General features: G+C 33.8%; 5 protein-coding genes across 6 annotated transcripts; 2 read left to right on the plus strand and 3 right to left on the minus strand.

The window, feature by feature from the left end:
- Positions 1-4283: 4283 nt before the first annotated feature.
- On the plus strand, positions 4284-5059 carry LOC111215187 (ARGOS-like protein). The gene has a single exon (XM_022718540.2). The coding sequence runs from the start codon at positions 4527-4529 to the stop codon at positions 4932-4934; it is 408 nt and encodes a 135-aa protein (XP_022574261.1). The 5' UTR covers positions 4284-4526; the 3' UTR covers positions 4935-5059.
- Positions 5060-5539: 480 nt separating this feature from the next.
- Positions 5540-7585, minus strand: LOC111215303 (ankyrin repeat protein SKIP35-like). The gene is made up of 2 exons (XM_048755270.1): positions 6610-7585; positions 5540-6538 (listed from the first exon to the last, which is right to left on the minus strand). The coding sequence occupies exons 1-2, from the start codon at positions 6700-6702 to the stop codon at positions 5726-5728; spliced, it is 906 nt and encodes a 301-aa protein (XP_048611227.1). The 5' UTR covers positions 6703-7585; the 3' UTR covers positions 5540-5725.
- Positions 7586-7710: 125 nt separating this feature from the next.
- On the minus strand, positions 7711-10934 carry LOC111215420 (MLO-like protein 15). Its single transcript, XM_022718906.2, has 14 exons — positions 10701-10934; positions 10563-10620; positions 10193-10410; positions 9906-10022; positions 9737-9797; positions 9443-9537; positions 9262-9336; positions 9078-9166; positions 8955-9004; positions 8821-8861; positions 8522-8731; positions 8365-8432; positions 8229-8289; positions 7711-8131 (listed from the first exon to the last, which is right to left on the minus strand). Exons 1-14 carry the CDS (start codon positions 10815-10817, stop codon positions 7883-7885), a joined length of 1509 nt encoding a protein of 502 aa, XP_022574627.1. The 5' UTR covers positions 10818-10934; the 3' UTR covers positions 7711-7882.
- Positions 10935-13042: 2108 nt separating this feature from the next.
- On the minus strand, positions 13043-14760 carry LOC111215190 (60S ribosomal protein L7-3-like). 2 transcript variants are annotated; one of them, XM_022718544.2, is made up of 5 exons: positions 14657-14760; positions 14250-14429; positions 14067-14164; positions 13925-13982; positions 13043-13625 (listed from the first exon to the last, which is right to left on the minus strand). In XM_022718544.2, the coding sequence occupies exons 2-5, from the start codon at positions 14421-14423 to the stop codon at positions 13227-13229; spliced, it is 729 nt and encodes a 242-aa protein (XP_022574265.1). In that variant the 5' UTR covers positions 14424-14429; positions 14657-14760; the 3' UTR covers positions 13043-13226. The 2 variants fall into 2 exon arrangements, with proteins under 2 accessions (XP_022574265.1, XP_022574266.1); XM_022718545.2 differs by having other exon boundaries at positions 14574-14702.
- An 879-nt stretch (positions 14761-15639) lies between these two features.
- Positions 15640-18476, plus strand: LOC111215188 (methylenetetrahydrofolate reductase 2-like). Its single transcript, XM_022718541.2, has 9 exons — positions 15640-16145; positions 16618-16700; positions 16779-16952; positions 17031-17204; positions 17276-17376; positions 17475-17586; positions 17659-17739; positions 17808-17985; positions 18054-18476. The coding sequence occupies exons 1-9, from the start codon at positions 15683-15685 to the stop codon at positions 18473-18475; spliced, it is 1788 nt and encodes a 595-aa protein (XP_022574262.2). The 5' UTR covers positions 15640-15682; the 3' UTR covers position 18476.
- The last annotated feature ends 68 nt before the right edge of the window (positions 18477-18544 follow it).

The following is an 18544-nucleotide window of genomic DNA, read 5'->3' on the forward strand; positions in this document are numbered from 1 at the left end:
GATTTTAGGGTTTAGAGTTTTGGGTTTAGGGTTTAGGGTTTAGATTTTAGGATTTAAGGTTTATTGTTTAGAGTTTGGGTTTAAGGTTTAAGATTTAGGGTTTAGATTTTAGGATTGAATTTATGGTTTAGTGTTTCGGATTTAGGATTTATGGTTTTAGAGTTTAGGTTTTTAGACGGCGTTAATTAATGTTGGTGTTATTTTTTTCAGCTATTTATTATTTTTTATTGTCTTTTTTAATTACTCCTACATGACATGACACGTTGATTGGTTATGAAGAGTGTGGTGAATTTAACTATTCATCGTAGGAGTGAACCTAAGTATTATTACTTTATTTACTAGTTTTCACGTTTTAGCATATATCCACACAAGAAAAATGTAGTGGTATACAAAAAATAAAGAATTGACAATTCGAGACATTTTTTTAATGGCTGATGTAAGTAAAATATGTTTTAAGGAAAAGTTAGAAGCAATTAATTGTTCATTTTCAAATATAACATGAATTATATGCTGTTTTCTTTGAAAGGTGATCTCACAATCAAAACAAATAGTCATCCCCAATCTCTCAATGAAGTGGTTGTATTTCACATCCAGTATGCTAATCGTTGTTAGTTTTCCAAAACTCGTTGTTACTGTGTTTAACTTTACATTATTCAAGTAATAATCAACATCTCAATGATTAATCATAAGAAAATATCGATAACAGTTGATTGATATTAAATATTGAAAATGACATGGAGTAGAAAATTATGTTATGATTAGTTTGTTTTCACTCTTAACTTTTATGTCAAGGGAGGTGAAAGGAAAACGAATCATCAACATACATGCAATGAATCCAAATAACGTCACTAGCAGATGCATGAATTTTGTTTTAAAATTTTTCCATGTTATCATCCTTTAATTTCCTTTTCAGTCTGGTCATATCTTTGCTGAATAGAAAAATCGACAAAAGTATATGTCCCCATATAGTATGTATTCTTATCTGTATCCAGAAGAAAATAAAAGCTTTAGCTACACTGTAAAGAATTAGTTTATCAATTAGTTCCTAGATTAATTATGCATATGATTGAATATACTAATTATGCTGATCAGGCGATTGAAGATCCACGGTGTAGTACTAATAAACCATAATAGTATTGATACTTACGAAATTTTTAATTTTTTATTAGAGACATTTGTAAGACACATTTAATATTGAATATTTCTGTAAGCAAATATTATCATATTATTCTACAACAATATGCATATATATTTATAAAATACTTAATAGTAGTTCAAATAAGTAATTTAACATAGAAAATTCATTGGATCTCTAAAACTACAAATTGATATCTAAAATCAATCGACTGTTACAACGATTTAAATAACAAAAAAAAAAATGTTGAGTGTTATATAGATCTGATATTAGTTTATGTTTCACTACATAGCTACCTACTTATAAGAAAATTAACATAATTTATCTTTACAATGTTGTATACTATATACCATTTCTTTTAGCTTTATACTATATACTATGAGAAAAGAGAAACTGAAGATGTATAACGTAGAAGAAAGAGATTGGAGAGTTGTACGAGGAATATTAATAAGACAAGTTGTTGAGATATGCATTGAACCGATCGGAACGAGCCACGTGACAACGACATGTGCAATTTCATCCACATTATATACCTTTTGAAATCATTCGATTTTAATTGTTTATCAACATTTTACTATTAGCCTTATGCAACTATATTTTTTTCAATATATCCCTACGTAATACCACCAAAATTATTAAAGCAGAAAACAGAATAATGCCTATAGTCTTAATGGAGAATAATAGTCTCAAGTATGTGATGAAACTGTGGGCATATCATATAAACTCGTTATTGTGATAATAATGCCTATGCATTATTCAAATACATAATAATTCTATAAAGTAATTATATATGTTGAATATTGTTGCAGCAGGTCCACTGCCACTAGACAAGCAATCTAATGGAAGGGTTTGCGATGTTCAAGGCAATCATGCATATGGGTTGCCATTTCTATAGCTTTCCCTTTCGACCATTTTTTTATTTTGAATTTCTTGAAACTGAATATAATAATAACAGAATCCACAAATTGTTTTCGTAAGAAATTCTACTGTCTTCTTGTCCACCTTACAAAAAAAATATATATATCTTTCTTGGTTTTGCCTACGAATAAAAATCTTCTTTTGATCTGGATAAGAGATTGCGATCTCTTGTACATGACTATGGTTTTTATATACATGTGAACTGCATTATATTATATACAAATGTATGTTGTATCTACTGACAATGAGACTGATGATCTTGAAACTCCTACCGAATATTTGTTATTTTTGTAATCTTCTCCACGTTAACTGTCTACAAAAAGTTGATGAAATTCGATACGGATTTGATCTTTCTTTTACACTAATAATTATTCATGAATATATTTCCAGTACAAGCTAAAAATATTACACAACTGCATGTAAACAGATGTGATCGATTTAAATCGTCAGATAGCACTGTCCTCTACCACAGAAAATGCATTTTATATAAAATATACTTCCATAAGCATAACGTCTACGTACACATTTTCATATTTATGTAGGAATGTGTGACATTGATCCTAACGATCGGATCAAGTTCATATCCGCAAGACAAAATGAATATCTTTAATTGTTGGAAAGATATCACGATTAACATGTAACTCTAACAGCCATCTCTGTCATAAGATTTTATGTCTGCATGCTAATCTTTTTAGCGTGGTTAAGTTTTTTTTTCTTTTGAGAAAATGGTTAAGTTTTGCTTTTATTAATGAATTGAGATAAGGTCTTGTGGTAATAATTTGTATAGTTAAATTAGAATAATGATGTCATTTAGTTAGTGGTTGATACACAACATTTTTCTGTTCTAATATAATTGACGTAGTTGATGTTTTTTTTTTGGTCTAAGACGTAGTTGATGTTATATATGTGATTCATTGTATTTGAAGTTAGTAATGCATAGGTAACCTGTCAATTGGTTAATACCAGACAGGCCAAACAAGGAGCTGCTTACTTAAAATATCATGTCCCTTATTAATCACGCAACCAAATACATAAGTCTCATCATCAGTTTAATATGCAAGTGAAAAATTGATTTACCATGCACCCCCAAATTTGATAAATAATTTAAATAAACATAAATTCATACAATTTTAAATTTGACAAATTTGTGTATTAGTTTTTACTGCTTTAAATTTGAATTTAATATTTTTGCAATAAGATAATATTTTTAACGACTAATCAAAAATACTTAAACCCAAAGAAAATAAATATTGGACCAATTGTCCCACTAGGAAACATGAGATAATATGATATATCCACCACATGAAATGCCGTAGAGAAGAATAACATCATGGGTCCTAATTGGTCGATAAACATACACAACATTATTATTAGGTGGAAAATATAACTATGATTTCTAATAATTTTTATGTGAATGTATTTGTGGAAAATAACTTGACAATTTTACTATTTTCAATCTTGTAATCATTATTGTTATGATCTCTTGAATTCATCCCTAGTGCCATACATAGTTTCAATAGATGACAACCCTGAATAATAATGATATCATTGTGATAAACAATGGAAAACAAGCATAATATATAGAACACAGATTAAGTGATTAGTTTTAGAAGAAATAAGAGTTATATCATTCTTTAATTATTTGTTTCTAGCCTTTTTAGTGGCTAATTTTGTTGTCAAATTGTCAATAATCAGGCCATAACGCAATCACATTCCAAAATTTCTGCAACAAAAGAAGGAACTAGCTTATTTTTAAAAGAAAAAAAACATCTAGTAGTTAAATTTTAATATTTTTATTTGTTTTCATATCACCAACGATAAATTGATTTATTTTAAATAATAGGAGACTAATAAAGCCAACAACTCATAAAGGAAAAAAACACGACTGTTTTTTTTTTTTTTGAATAAACAAAAACAACATGACTACATAAAAACACCATTGAATATTCTCAAAAGAAACTGAAAAACCTCCACTCGAAAGAGAGACTTACCCCAAATATTGCAGTCTACGTCAGCTTCAACTCTAAGGAAGAGAGATAAAGTGTCTAGGGGAGAAGAACCAACTGTGATTGTGAAGAGAGAGAGAGATAAGCAAAAGTATTCTAAATTTGCAGGCAGGCCTTCCAGAACCAGCAACTTGTTACACCCAATAGACAAAAAAAAAAAAGTCAAAAATTAAATCCTTTTTAAAAACATTATTGCTCTGTTTTTGAAAATAAAGATCTGTAAATTCAATGAACCTTCCTCTCTCTCCTGATTCCACAGTCCAATCCCAAAAAAAAAGATTATTTATTTATTTGCTACTTGTCTTCTCCATCTCCTACCTTTTTATACCAAAACCACACCCACTTTCTTTCTTCCTCTGTATTCTCCTTACAAAGAAAGAAAAGTAGTTTCTAACGTTGTATCTTCTTCTCTTTGAAGTAGTTTATGCACAGATCAACCCTCAAGAAAAGAACTACACCTTTTTCAGATGATTCGTGAAATCTCCGGTCTACAAAACGACATCGTAAACATTCAAGAACGCTCTTCAAGCAGCAACAACAAGATCATGGACATGAGAAGAGATATTCGCCGACCAGCTCAAGCTCCTATGATGAGTAAGCAAGAATATTTTCGGACATTGTCGTCTCAGAACAGTCCGAGGAGGCTAATCTCAGCGAGTTACTTCAGTTTGGAGTCAATGGTTGTTCTTGTTGGTCTCACAGCATCGCTCTTGATCCTTCCCTTGATTCTTCCACCGTTGCCTCCTCCTCCGTTCATGCTGCTTCTCATTCCTATTGGGATAATGGTTCTGCTTATGGTTCTTGCTTTAATGCCTTCTTCTTCCTCTTCTTCTTCTTCTTCTAATGCCAAACATGTAACAAGAACTTATATGTAATACAAGGAGAATGAGTTTTTGTTTTATCTATTGTTAATTTGTTATTACATAAGGTTTCAGGGTAAGAGATTTTGTATAACTATTTCATTTGTAAAACTTACTATAAACTTTCATGACTTTATCTACAATGGTCTCAATATGGGATTGGAGCATTTGAAAATCCAAGGGAAAAGAGTTTCAGATTTCATTCTATTTACATGGCTTTCGGTTCGGGCATTTTGGTTTTTGTTTTTTTGGTAACTAATTTACAAATTTCGGTTCGTTTTACGTAGTAAAGTTGGGAACCGTCTAATATTTAAAACCAATCTTTCCGAATCTTATTTTCCGGTTAATTCTTCGGATAATTTTAAATATTTTAGGTAAAAAATTATTCGGATTTTTGGATATTTCGGTTTATAAATACTATGTTTAGTATATTTAGAAACTGATATATAATTTGTATTTTTACACTTTTGGATATCCATTCGGTTTTCACTTAGATTCCACGCATAAAGGATCTATGTCTGTTATTTTTGAAATTTGACTCTGTTTCAACAATTTTGGTTTGGCTATTGGGTTCTAGATAAATGTGCAACTAAAGTCAGAGACAGAAGTAAGACTATATCTTGTAGTTGAAATTTTAATATAAAGTTATCATCTCCCATGGGTTAGGACTTAGGAGATTGAGAAAGAGACATTCTCATAGACCTGAATCCGGATCCAAAATTGTAGTGATCAGATCTTATTCTTTTTTCAACTATCCTAAGGTTAAATTTAACCCCAATAACTAGGATGCTGGATCCCATTGTTGCTCAGTGTGAAGAACCTTTGACCAAAAAAATAGGAAGGTGATGCTCCAACACTGCCATGACCTGATGATGGCCTTTGTACACTTCTTCTGTGTCCACATCAAAGCCTTGAAGCTGCTTCACTGCTTCCACGAGCTGTCCTCTCAGCTTCTGCGAAAGCAACCTCCCACCTGCCTTCACACACCCTCTGTACAGCGGCATGTAAGCAATAGCAACCCTCAAAGGAGCTGGGAGATCCTTTAAACATATAGCAGACTCCCCAATCTTCAAAACCCTCATGAAGTTCAAGAAGTTATCTCTGCTTTCCTTCACTCCTTGCTTGAATGCAGCCTCTGACCAATGCTCTTGGAGAAACGATCTCAATTCTAAAGGAACAGACTCGTCTTCTGAGTTTGCAATGGTGTCTGCAGCTGAATAAGTTGCCACTGGATCTTCAAGGAAATCTGATTTGAGGAGAAACTCAACTCCTTTAAACGAACCACCACTTCTTTCTCCAGCTGCTTTGAGGATCTCTACGCTGAGAGCAGCGAGGACGGCTCTCGGCACATGAGGGAGGAGATAAGCAGCGATCTCCACCCGGCTGCTCGAAGTTGCTGCCGTGAGAGCCAAGCAAAGCTCCATTTCCCGGCAGCCTCTTTTCACAAACCATTCCACAACTTGCACACAGCCTCTCTCCGCTGCTCTCATCAAAGGACTCAAGAAAGCAACGGCGTTGCCTTCTTCCACAAGGCAGTCCATCGTTTCGATTTTACTGTAATGAGAGGCGAAACCTAGTGCTAAGTCTACATCCACGTCTAAGCTATTCCTCTGAGCAATCTAACACCAAGAGAAAAAACACAAAGTTAAAGAGTGCACTGCAAGCAACCACATAAAAGAATAGGGTTTACCTGCAGCAAGATTCTCACAAGCTCCGTGCTTCCAAAACGAGAAGCTTCAAGAAAGCATTGGTTCACGTTATCCGCGCCTCCTTCCACCAGCATACCGAGCAATCCATGTACCACACTAGCTGAGATTCCAGAAGCCCATCCGGGGCTAAACGAGGTGGAGAAGAGTGTGAGAGGGAAGCAAGCTGCGTCAAAGGCTTCTGTGAAGTCTTTTCCTGATAGATTGTTTCCTGCAAGATCCAAGAACGTCTTGAAAGCAGAGAGCTGGAGTTGGATCTCAGCAGCAGCAGCTGAGTCTTGGTTAGCTTTATCTCTAGCGCTATCAGAGTGGAAACCAATGCACTTGAAGGCCCATTCAGTAAACTTTCGAACTTTGTCACCTGCTTCTGCTTTTAAGACTTTATCACCGTCACACTCTTGGAGACGCTCGCGCAACGTGGATACAACCAAGATGGAGCAACTCTAAGATCTAAGAAGATGGACCCGGAAATCTGAACCGGAACGACCAAACAATACATGATTGGGTCCGGGTCCGGGTCCTACGCGAGACCCGATCAGGTACCCGAAATACTCGAAACTTTTAGTATATATTATGTATATTTGAGTGTTTCCGTATATTTTTAGTATTACAGATTTTTTTAGTTTTGGGTTCGGGTTTGGGTATTTTCTGGATTTTCGGTAAAGTTTTCTGTATTTTTGGGTATTTGAATATTTTTCGGATTCTCAGGTAATTTTTCGGATCCATTTCGGGTCCCGAATACGTGAACCCGAAATATACCTTACTGGTATTTTAACTAAATATTAGAACCAACATTTTCTAAGTACCTGGTTGACAGTTAGTTTTACTTGAACCTTTTATATGTGAGCATCTTAAATTTGTTGGTGGTTTCTAATAATCTTTTATTCCTGTCCTAAACAGAGTTATGATGCTACAACACACTTTGATACAACTGTTGTTGTTGATGTGTTGAACTTGTATAAATTGATTACTGGAAAAGTAATGTTTCAGATTCACAAATGTATCTGTTTTTTTTTTTTTATTAATCACACTCTTCTTTCCAACCTACATTTGTGGAAAGAAGAGTTTGATCTTCTTGAAAAAAGAAAATCTTGTATTCAATCAAACAGGCAAAGACTTAAAAGCAATATTCTTAATTACAACACCGTTAAAATCAGTTTTGTATATTACACAAAGCCAATGAAGTGTTTTTTTTTTTGTCTGAAAACATAATCTAATGGAAAAGCTTTTGTTTAGGATGTATAACTGTGTAAAGAGTTATTTTTCCTCAACAATCTCAGGTTTCTTCTCAGAGAGGTGACTTTGTTGAGAGGAGCCTTTTACTAGAAGCGACTGCAACTGGATAGACTTCGGTGAAGGAGCGGCTATAGGATTTGGAATGCCACCATGACTGGAACCTGCGTGAGTCGAGCCTTTCTTTTTAGTCATCTTTGCTGACTTTGCCCATCCAGCAATCTGTTTCTGCGCCTGATCAGTGAATATTGCGCCTTTGAACGAACTCCCCATCTTATCACCAAAAAAAGACCAGACAAGAATAAGAATTGTGTGATGGTTTTGAGTTTATGTCTCTATCCAGTTTGTATCAGAACACAAGAATATGTACCTGAGCAACGAGGGCGTATAGTGGTAAGGTACTGTAACTACAGAGAAGCTGAACCAATACCCTAAGCAGAGAAAACACAGTCAAAACATGATTAAGAAACTTTCAAAGGAGATGTAAGAAGCTTTGGCTATATTACCCAATGACAAGTCTTGGAATTATGAACTTGACTTGCCCCATGATGCAAGAATCAAAACCATATTGGGCCTGTTGTTTTGTTATGTGTGAAGCAATCTTTGTGAGAGGCATGTGTTTTCATTGTTTTGGTTTAGTTTCATTATGGTAAGAGCACTTACAAAGATAAAGAAGATGAATGCTAACTCAAATGAGTTTTGGAAAAGAATGAAGTGGATCAAGAAGAGAACTAGCCGGGGACTTTTGAACCAGAACAGATCATCTGATGGTCGTACTACCAAATCTCCCTCTACAGCAATGTGTTTCTCTGCAACTTCATGAGCTAAATCTGTGATGATATGCTCCAGCTTCATCCCCACAGCAAGCAAAAGCTGAGGAGACAAAAAAAAAATTAGCCTAAACCGACCAATCTCAAGATGGATTTGAATGATGATATACATGGAGGGGTTTAGGGACTTACAATCAAAGGAAGAAAAGCTAGCCAGAAGTAAACATGCCATGCTACAAGAAAGATATTTATGATCATTAACCAAGGGGAGAAAAGAGTGTAGGAAAGTGACTTGGATCGCAAGTTAAAAGATATTAGCAGCTTACCAGCAATGTTTAGAAGCAAGAAGAGAACCACAAACACCCAAAGGTACCAACTGCAATTTGATATATACATTAATTAGCATAGAATGAGTAACACGATATGAATACTTTTGGTTTTTAGATTACCTGATACCAACAACTTTTTTGAAATCTGAATTTAAGGCACGTATGAGATACTTGTGGAAATTAAACTTTGGATTGGTCTTGCAATGAGTCTATATATAAACCAAGAAGAATATAAAGTTGTGACTAGAGATTCTAGTAGAGTGAAACTCAAATTTGTAGAATAAAGAAAACTCGAGATATCTACCGTGACGAATCCTAGCCTCATTGTGATGTAATCCGATTCATTGACTGATGCAAGAAACTGCTTCATAAACGAATGCTACAAAAACACACTCAAAGACTCAATTAACTTGCATGTAGTACATACAAACATGTCTTGCGAGTCAAGATAACTTTATTAGAAGGCCAAAAGAAAAAACACTCACCACCCATCCAAAGCAAGCATCAGCTTTTCCAACTCCAAGAAACCGTCCCCTGATGAAGTCATGTTCTCGGACCGCTGTATATTTCTTCTGGATCACTGTGTATATAGATGCATGGGGTTAATGTCGTAACGTTAAGAGATTACAGGTTAGAGATTGACCCTATATATATATACCTTTTTATATTAGTTAATTATTTTTCCAACTACTGATATAAGACTTTCATTATTCATCGATATTACCATGATTCACAAATGAGAATGCTTCTACTAAGTATTACTTAGCATATTACTGTACCTTCGTCTGCGTTGTAGTCTTTTTCTAAAACTTTATCCTCCCATTTTCGCCATTGCATTATCTATGCATTAATGTCATGTTATGATCATTTGAAATGTATAATAAGAAACTTGTTACCCCTTCATATAATTTATATGGCTTTAGGGTTTAAGAATGATTAAGTTAATACCTTCATGGTACCAAAAAGAATGGTCAAGAGGCAGAAAATAATGTGAGCAATAGCTAACACGAAGATGAATATATGAAGCTCATGCAGAGCTGATATTGACATTAATGGAGCCTTTCCCTGAATTTGAAACATTATCACCAAAGTTAATTTTTTAAAAATGACTATGTCACTAGTTTACAATACATGTTAATTTACTTAATTGTATACACGTCTTAAAACGTGCAAGACAATAAGAGAATATGGTTGGGGTTGACCTGAAAATAAAATAAAATCAAAAGGTTATATACCTTCTGGGAGCAGTAGTCGCCGGCTGCGGAGTCTCCGGCAAGGAGATGACGGCCGGTGAAGCTGAGCTGGAAATGAGAGTTGTCATTGAGGGACTTGTCTTCTTTTGGTTTCTTACAAGGGAGAAGCTTCTCGCTCAACTCCTTTGATATGCAAATCTTTGCTATTCTAGACTGGCTTACTGACAGCAGTAACGATATGAACCCTAGCAGCATAAGTTCTGTTTCCACCCAAACGATCGCAATGTTTATATTCCAAGAATCATGTTAGAAAACAATGATCAAATGATGTAACAATCATTCGCAAATTTTCAAAATAAAGGGATTAATATGTGAAATTATTTAACAACTCGGCTAAAACACATGAGATAACCTTCTTTGACTTTCTGTAATGCCCCGAAAAGCTGCTTCTGATCGTTCTTATCAAAGTGCTGTATTCCAAATGTATATAGTCAGCAACGTATAAAACTACCTATAAAAATTGTATGTAGTATATGTATAAATATTTAACCTTTCCGGCACGGTGGAGGCCACGCTCGACGGCGAAAGAGATGGAGACGATGACGGAGCAGACGAGAGCCACCACCCATGTTGGTGTGTACTCCAAGGTCGTTCCTTCTCCTGCCATTTTTGTTCCGGTGATTCTTGATATTCATTCTTGATCTCATTGTTTTGTGGTTTATATATTTTGTAGTGTGTTGACCAACTATTTGTTTTTATTAAATTACGGTTTTCAAATCGACGATCTTATTCCATTGGAACGTGTCTTTTATAATAAAAAGGGAATTCACATTCTGTACAGGTTGTATTCATACACTTGGTAATACATATTGGATATAATGTGAATGTATGTGGTGTCAGTGTGTATGTGTGTTCTGTATGTTTGATTTTTTTCCAATTTTGACAGTTCATATGACACAGACAAATATTTCTTACATACAAATATGATAAATAGTTCTGACTTATATGGAATAAAATGTAACTTTATATTCATGTCCTTCTAATAAAAGAATTTATACATACATCTAGACTACATAGAATAAGAAAAATATTATTTAGAAAGTCGATAAGATCTACTATATCAAATTTATGAAAAATACCAAAAAAAAAAAATTTAAAAAATCTAAATTAATTTTAAGAGATTGGAAAATAGAGAAAAATAAGAAATTAATATATGTCTTTAATATACAATTTAACTATTAGTTAAAAATTAAGTTAGATCATTCACTATATAAACTAATGCACATTATAATTTAACTTTCACGAGGGTTTGATGTAATTCTTCCACAAATGTTTTAATGTTTTTTACTCTTATTAAGTTATCAAATACTAAACATTACAAATCACTTTCTAAACTTGTTGAAATGGTCTAGTTTGTTGAAATGGTCTTGGTCGCAGTTTAAAATAGGGCAATCATCAGAGCACACCAATTATCTTGAACAAATCGCCCAATTTGTACAATCCATCTCGGGTCAAACAAAAGAATGTTATGTTCCCTAACAATGGGTTGAAGTGCTAACAAGGTTCGACATTCTCTTAAACCAAACATAAAATTACTCCATGTTGTTCGGTAGACACTAGCCAAGTCCACTTATTGATATAAAACCATACGTCAAATCGATTAGTTAGACGTCCCGTTGATTAAACAATCATATCACTTAACCGGTTAACAAGTTTAATAAATCAATCAAGTGACCAACCAACTTTGCAAATACAGATTAAAACTTATGAAGTCAACGATATCCTTGTCAGAATTTTAATGAAATTACGAAATTGGGATTGACTCATTTCACATGAAGCATAGTTTAACCATGAAGATTATTACACTACAGTGAAGCTGAAATAATGGAGTTAAGTTCGTCTTTTACATGCATTTTATTCCATTTATTGAACCGATATCGGTTACAATCAATCACATTCTGGTATATCTAGAATTTAGAACTATAAAAAAACTGTTCAAACCGAAGATTTCGGTCCAAAATAAAAATATCATAATTCTACGAAACAAATCAAATATTATTATATAATATTCATTAAAAAAAATTAAATATCAGTTTTGATCTATTATATATGCAATATATTAATGTATGTAAAGAAGAAGAAATTCCATTAAAATATTTCAACTATTTTTCGTTAAGCTTTTTAACACTAAAACTTTTTTTGCTATTTGGGTTAATACCCAAACAAATTAATATATGCTAATGTTAATACATTTACTTTTAAAATTGTGCTCATTCTAATATCTAAGTATGTTCATTTTAATAATAAGTTTCAAACAAAACTTAGACTAAAAAAATATAAATTTTATTTTAACGGTTAAGAATAAAAGTAACTAAATTTGGATAATCTTAATTTTTATAAAATTATTTTGTGTAGTAATTTCAAATTTAATTTATTTTCTGAAGTTTAAAATAATTTATTTATTTTTAAAAAATTATTTTTTTCTAAAATTTTAAAATATATCCAACATTAGTTACTTTTATTCTTAAAATTTAAAATAAAATTTTATTAAAAAAAATTGTTTGAAATTTCTTTTAATTTTGCATGAAACCTATTATTATTTTTGATTAAAATTAACATAGTGTGAATATTAAAATGAAAACAATTTTAAAAGTACGTGTATTAAAATGAATAAATTAATTAGTTTGAGTATTAAACGGAGTAGCAGTAAAGTTTGGGTGTTAAAAAACCTTAATCAATTTTAGTTGAAGTATTTTATGAATTTTTCCTTTAAAGAATTATAAATAGATCATATAATTGTTATATTTTATATTTATTCGTCAAATTTATTATCTAGATATTCAAATTTCAGAAATTTAAATAAAATAATAGTTTTCCTTATAAAAGGTATGATTGAAATTATAAAAGAACCGTTCAGACCGGTGATTCTCATATTGATATTTAGGCTTTTTGGCGAGAAAATAAACAAAAGTGAAATAAGATTTTTTTAGAAACAATTTGTTGGGAAGAAGAAGTAACATAATCATAACACTGTCTCTGATAGAAGAACAAAGTTCAAAGAAGGAAGCTTTGATCATCAGTTCATTCTCCTCACAAGCTCGTTGATGAAGTTCTCCCTGTTTCCAGCATCACCACCTTCAACGTAGTGGTTCCTCTTCTTCTTCAGACCACCGAGTGGCGCCTTCAGCTGAAACGGCCAAAGGAAGTTGTTGGCTTCTTTGAAGTGAGGTCCAACGGTCATGATCTCATGGATCAGATCCTCCACGCAGATGATGTTGTGCTTTCCTAGACCTTGATTCACTATCGAGTTGTCTGTGAGTGCTATCCTCTGATGGTTCAGCTTTCCGAAACCTCTCTTGTATATCAGTTCCTTAACAGTCTTCAAGTTTGGGTACCCGTAAGTCACGTAAGGCTCAACACGACGCAACATGTTGATTGTTGCCTTGTTCACCTTTAGGAACACACCATTGAATATCTGCACAAGTGTGTGTACACACACAAGTTTATAGACACATCTAGCGATTATAATATGATGTATGAGAACTTATAAATATCTTATTGATATTTTTGTTGTATTATTTCAAAGTAAAATATACTAGTTACTTTTTGAAAAAACTAAAAATTATAGTAAAACCAAAAATCTAAATCTAAAAACTAAAAATCAAAAACCTAAAAATCAAAAACAAAAACCTAAACATCAAAATCTAAAAAACTAAAAATCTAAAAACCAAAAAATACTAAAACGATCAGAGCTTAGGAGACTTCAAGACTTACTTGTCTCAAACGCAGGAGCTGTAGAATCTTCTTGGTTTTCGGGTCAATAGCGTTGATTCTAAAAAAGACAAACATTAATGTAAGGACACAACATAAACTGTCGGAAACTGGAACCTACTTCTGTAAGAAAACAGCAACATACCCACGGATACGAATGATAAAGAGCAGTTTAGCCTCTGGGTCAACATAGAACCCTCCTTTCAACTTAGCCTCACGCTTCAACCTGATCAACTCATTGTCCTAAGCAAACCAAACACATCATTAAGACAAGAAAACACAAATTACTTAGTGAAATGAGACAACACAAAGTGTGTTTCTTTAAAACCTTCTCAGCGTATTCTTTGGCATATTGCTCAGCTCTCTTGAAGATAAGCTTCCTTGTCTCAACGCTCTTCTTCTTAGCAGCTTCGGCTTCTTGCTTCTTCGCCAATGCCCACTCCTCTTCCCTCTTGATCTTTTTCAAGACGGACTCTGGAACCACCACCTTAGATTCCGCCATTTCTTCCTACACAGAGCAATGCAATGAGCAGACACAAACTAGGGTTTCGTTACGTCACATTGGTTCAGTAACTACGTTTAGATTCCATCCACTAATCTAGTAAGTGAAGTTTCTACAATAGAGGCTTATCAATCTCAAATGTATACAAACCTAGGAAAGGGGGCTACCACTGGACACAAGACAACTTATGTTTCGGGACCAAAAAGTATACGAGGTAGATCGGAGAAGCTTACTTTGAGAGGAAGGTATTGTCTGAGAGAGAGGGGCACGGCGCAGAGAGGAAGAAGAAGAAGAAAAATGGGCTTAGGGTTTTTAATTCGTAACCTTGTTTTAATGGGCCATTTATCAGGAGGCCTGTTTATCTTATTTTATTGGGCTTCGTGGGATTAAACGCCGGCCTGGGTGATCATCGACAGCATTTGAAAAGTTTGAATAGGATTTACACATTGTAAGAATTGGGTGATTTATTAACTAGCAATTTTGTTTAACTTTTTTTTTTTGGTGATTGTTGTGGTGTCTTCGTATCGTTTCATTTGTAAAAATACATAACTTAGCATTTGTACCATTGTTACTTTCTGGCTTGTAGATAAACTTATATAATTAGGACCTCTTTAACATTTTCTGATATTCTAGTCGTATCTATCTACCCGTATCTGTCTACCAACATAGTTCACACAACTATTGTATAATGACTTTGTTAATTCTCTTCTTTTTCTTTTAAAGAATGTTAAATTTTTCAAAAACCCTTTTTACGATCAAATGCAACTATGGTTCGAAAAGAACCTTATACAAAATAACATTTGTGATACCCTAGATGAATGATCTAACATCTGTCATTTATATATATATGTGTGTGTTTTCTGAATTCTGATATAAATCTACGTTTTTATATTATATTTCTAGTTTGTATAAAATAATTTAATGTTTTGTGATATAACTCTATAAATGAAAGGGAAAACATTGTATTTTTTATAATCTCAGGCGAAATTTGCATGAGTATGAAATGATTCATTACATATGAAACAGTAGTAAACAAGAAAGCTTTGAAAATTTGGTTGTTAGGGTGCAGTTTTTCGTCTTTTCAATAATAGTAAACTTATGTATATTCCCATTTAAATATTATAATTATCATAAAAATGAAAAATGTTTTTGATGGAAGTGGACGTAGTCATTGTAATCACCGAACATCATGGGATCTCTGTTACTATAAAGCAGTTATTATAATAACCCGTAACAACTTCACTTTGTAACCGGAGAAGATGAAGGTGATCGATAAGATCAAGTCATGGACCGATGAAGGTAAAACAACGTTCTCCTTCGAGTTCTTCCCACCGAGGACGGAGGATGGAGTCGACAATCTCTTCGAACGTATGGATCGTCTCGTCGCTTACGGTCCTGCCTTCTGCGACATCACGTGGGGAGCTGGTGGATCTACGGCAGATCTCACGCTCGACATTGTCTCGAGGATGCAGAACGTTGTCTGCGTCGAGAGTATGATGCATCTCACGTGCACAAACATGCCGGTGGAGAAGATCGATCATGCGCTTGAGACGATAAGATCTAATGGGATTCAGAACGTTCTTGCGCTTAGAGGTGATCCTCCTCATGGTGAGAACAAGTTTGTTCAGGTTGAAGGAGGGTTTGGTTGCGCTTTGGATCTTGTGAATCATATTAGGAGCAAGTATGGTGATTACTTTGGTGTCGCCGTTGCTGGTTACCCTGGTACTCTCTCTCTTGTTCACTATCTGTTTTAGACACAACCTGATGAAACATTAGTTTTAGTCTCTAAATTTTTTAAAAAACCATTATTTTTATTTCAAAATGATGTATATTTTTGTGTTTCACAAATATTAAAAAACATATCATAAATTAATTATAATTTAGCTATTTTTCATAAGTTTAAACCAATAATATTTGAATGTATAATTATTTTTTTGAAATTTACAATTTATCATTATTAACTACTGGAATTTACATAGAAAATGTAAACATATATATTTTTGAAACACATTTTTATTTTATAAAATTATTTGAAATTTAAAAATTATCATTATTAACTACTAGAAATTATCATTATTTTATATAAATATTATATATAAGTTGCATGAATCCAAATTACCGTATTTTTTACTTATTAAGATTAACCTTAAAATTGTTTATCTCTAAATGATCAGTGAACTCTTTTGATATACAGAGGCTCATCCTGATGTCATTGGTGAAAATGGCCTAGCTTCAAAGGAAGCTTACCAGAGTGATCTTGAGTACCTTAAGAAGAAGGTCTTGTTTTGTTTCATCATTTATTTTGTAAAGGCTCTTGCATTGTGTATTTGAATATGGATCGTTTTCTTGGAACAGGTTGATGCTGGAGCTGATCTAATCGTTACTCAGCTTTTCTTTGACACTGATATGTTACTCAAATTTGTGAATGACTGTCGGCAAATTGGTATCAACTGCCCCATTGTTCCTGGAATCATGCCCATTAATAACTACAAAGGGTTTTTGCGTATGATTGGTTTTTGCAAGACCAAGGTATATGTTTTCAGTTCTTAGTGTAGCATCAAGTCATGCAAATTAATGACTTAACTTTGAAGCTCATGAATATTGTAGATACCAGCTGAGGTCATGGCTGCATTGGAGCCTATCCAGGATAATGAAGAAGCTGTGAAAGCCTATGGTATTCACCTTGGAACAGAGATGTGTAAAAAGATCTTGGCTCATGGGATTAAGTCTCTTCATCTCTACACATTGAACATGGAGAAATCAGCTCTTTCAATATTGATGGTTGGTCCTCATTGTGTACTACTGAAATTTACGTTAAAAGTATCCTAACCATCATTATGATGATGTTGCAGAATCTTGGTATGATTGAAGAGTCCAAAATCTCTCGCTCTTTACCATGGAGACGTCCTGCTAATGTTTTCCGTATTAAGGAAGATGTGCGTCCCATTTTCTGGTAAACCACACTTAGTTTCTTGTGTTGTTCTGATTATGTCTAGCTAGTAGCCACAGACTTTATTCTACACAGAATATTTATTCTTAATCTTTTGAAAGGGCAAACCGTCCAAAGAGTTATATTTCAAGAACCAAGGCCTGGGAAAACTTCCCACAAGGTCGATGGGGTGATTCACGCAGTGCCTCATATGGTGCACTCACTGATCATCAGGTACTAACATTGTTACATGTCACATGTTCTTGTATGCTTCTCTGCTGAGCTAAATGATTTTCTTGTTGTTAGTTCTCACGTCCACGAGCACGTGACAAGAAGCTTCAACAAGAATGGGTTGTCCCATTAAAAAGCGTTGAAGATATTCATGAGGTAATAATCTAGACTTTCACTTGAAGAAACGCAGACACTTGCAATAATCTTGTGAAACACGTTAACAGAAATTCAAGGAGCTCTGTCTTGGAAACTTAAAGAGCAGTCCATGGTCTGAACTAGACGGGCTCCAGCCAGAGACAAAGATCATAAACGAGCAGCTGGTGAAAGTAAACTCCAAAGGCTTCTTGACCATCAATAGCCAACCATCAGTCAACGCTGAGAGATCTGATTCTTCAACCGTTGGTAAGTTTCCTATCAGAACAACTAGTGATATTGACTCAAAGCCTCTCATCAAAATCATTTATTTGCAGGATGGGGTGGTCCTGGTGGATATGTATACCAAAAAGCTTACCTAGAGTTCTTTTGCTCAAAGGACAAGTTAGATGCACTTGTTGAGATATGCAAAGCTTTGCCATCCATAACTTACATAGCTATGAACAAAGGTGAAACTTGGGTGTCAAACACTTCACAGTCTGATGTGAATGCTGTTACTTGGGGTGTTTTCCCGGCTAAGGAGATCATTCAGCCAACCATTGTTGATCCTTCTAGCTTCAATGTCTGGAAAGATGAAGCGTTTGAGACTTGGTCAAGAAACTGGGCTAACTTGTACCCTGAAGCAGCTGACCCTTCTAGAAACTTGCTTGAGGAGGTCAAGAACAGCTACTATTTGGTAAGTTTGGTAGAGAATGACTACATCAATGGTAACATATTCAAAGTCTTTTCTGATCTTTGAGTTTTGGTAGAGAAACATATTCTGTTTCTTACTACTTTCAAGTTTTGCTTTGTAATTTCTCTACAATAT

Source organism: Brassica napus, chromosome C4 (genome assembly GCF_020379485.1).
Source record: "Brassica napus cultivar Da-Ae chromosome C4, Da-Ae, whole genome shotgun sequence".
NCBI lineage: Eukaryota > Viridiplantae > Streptophyta > Magnoliopsida > Brassicales > Brassicaceae > Brassica > Brassica napus.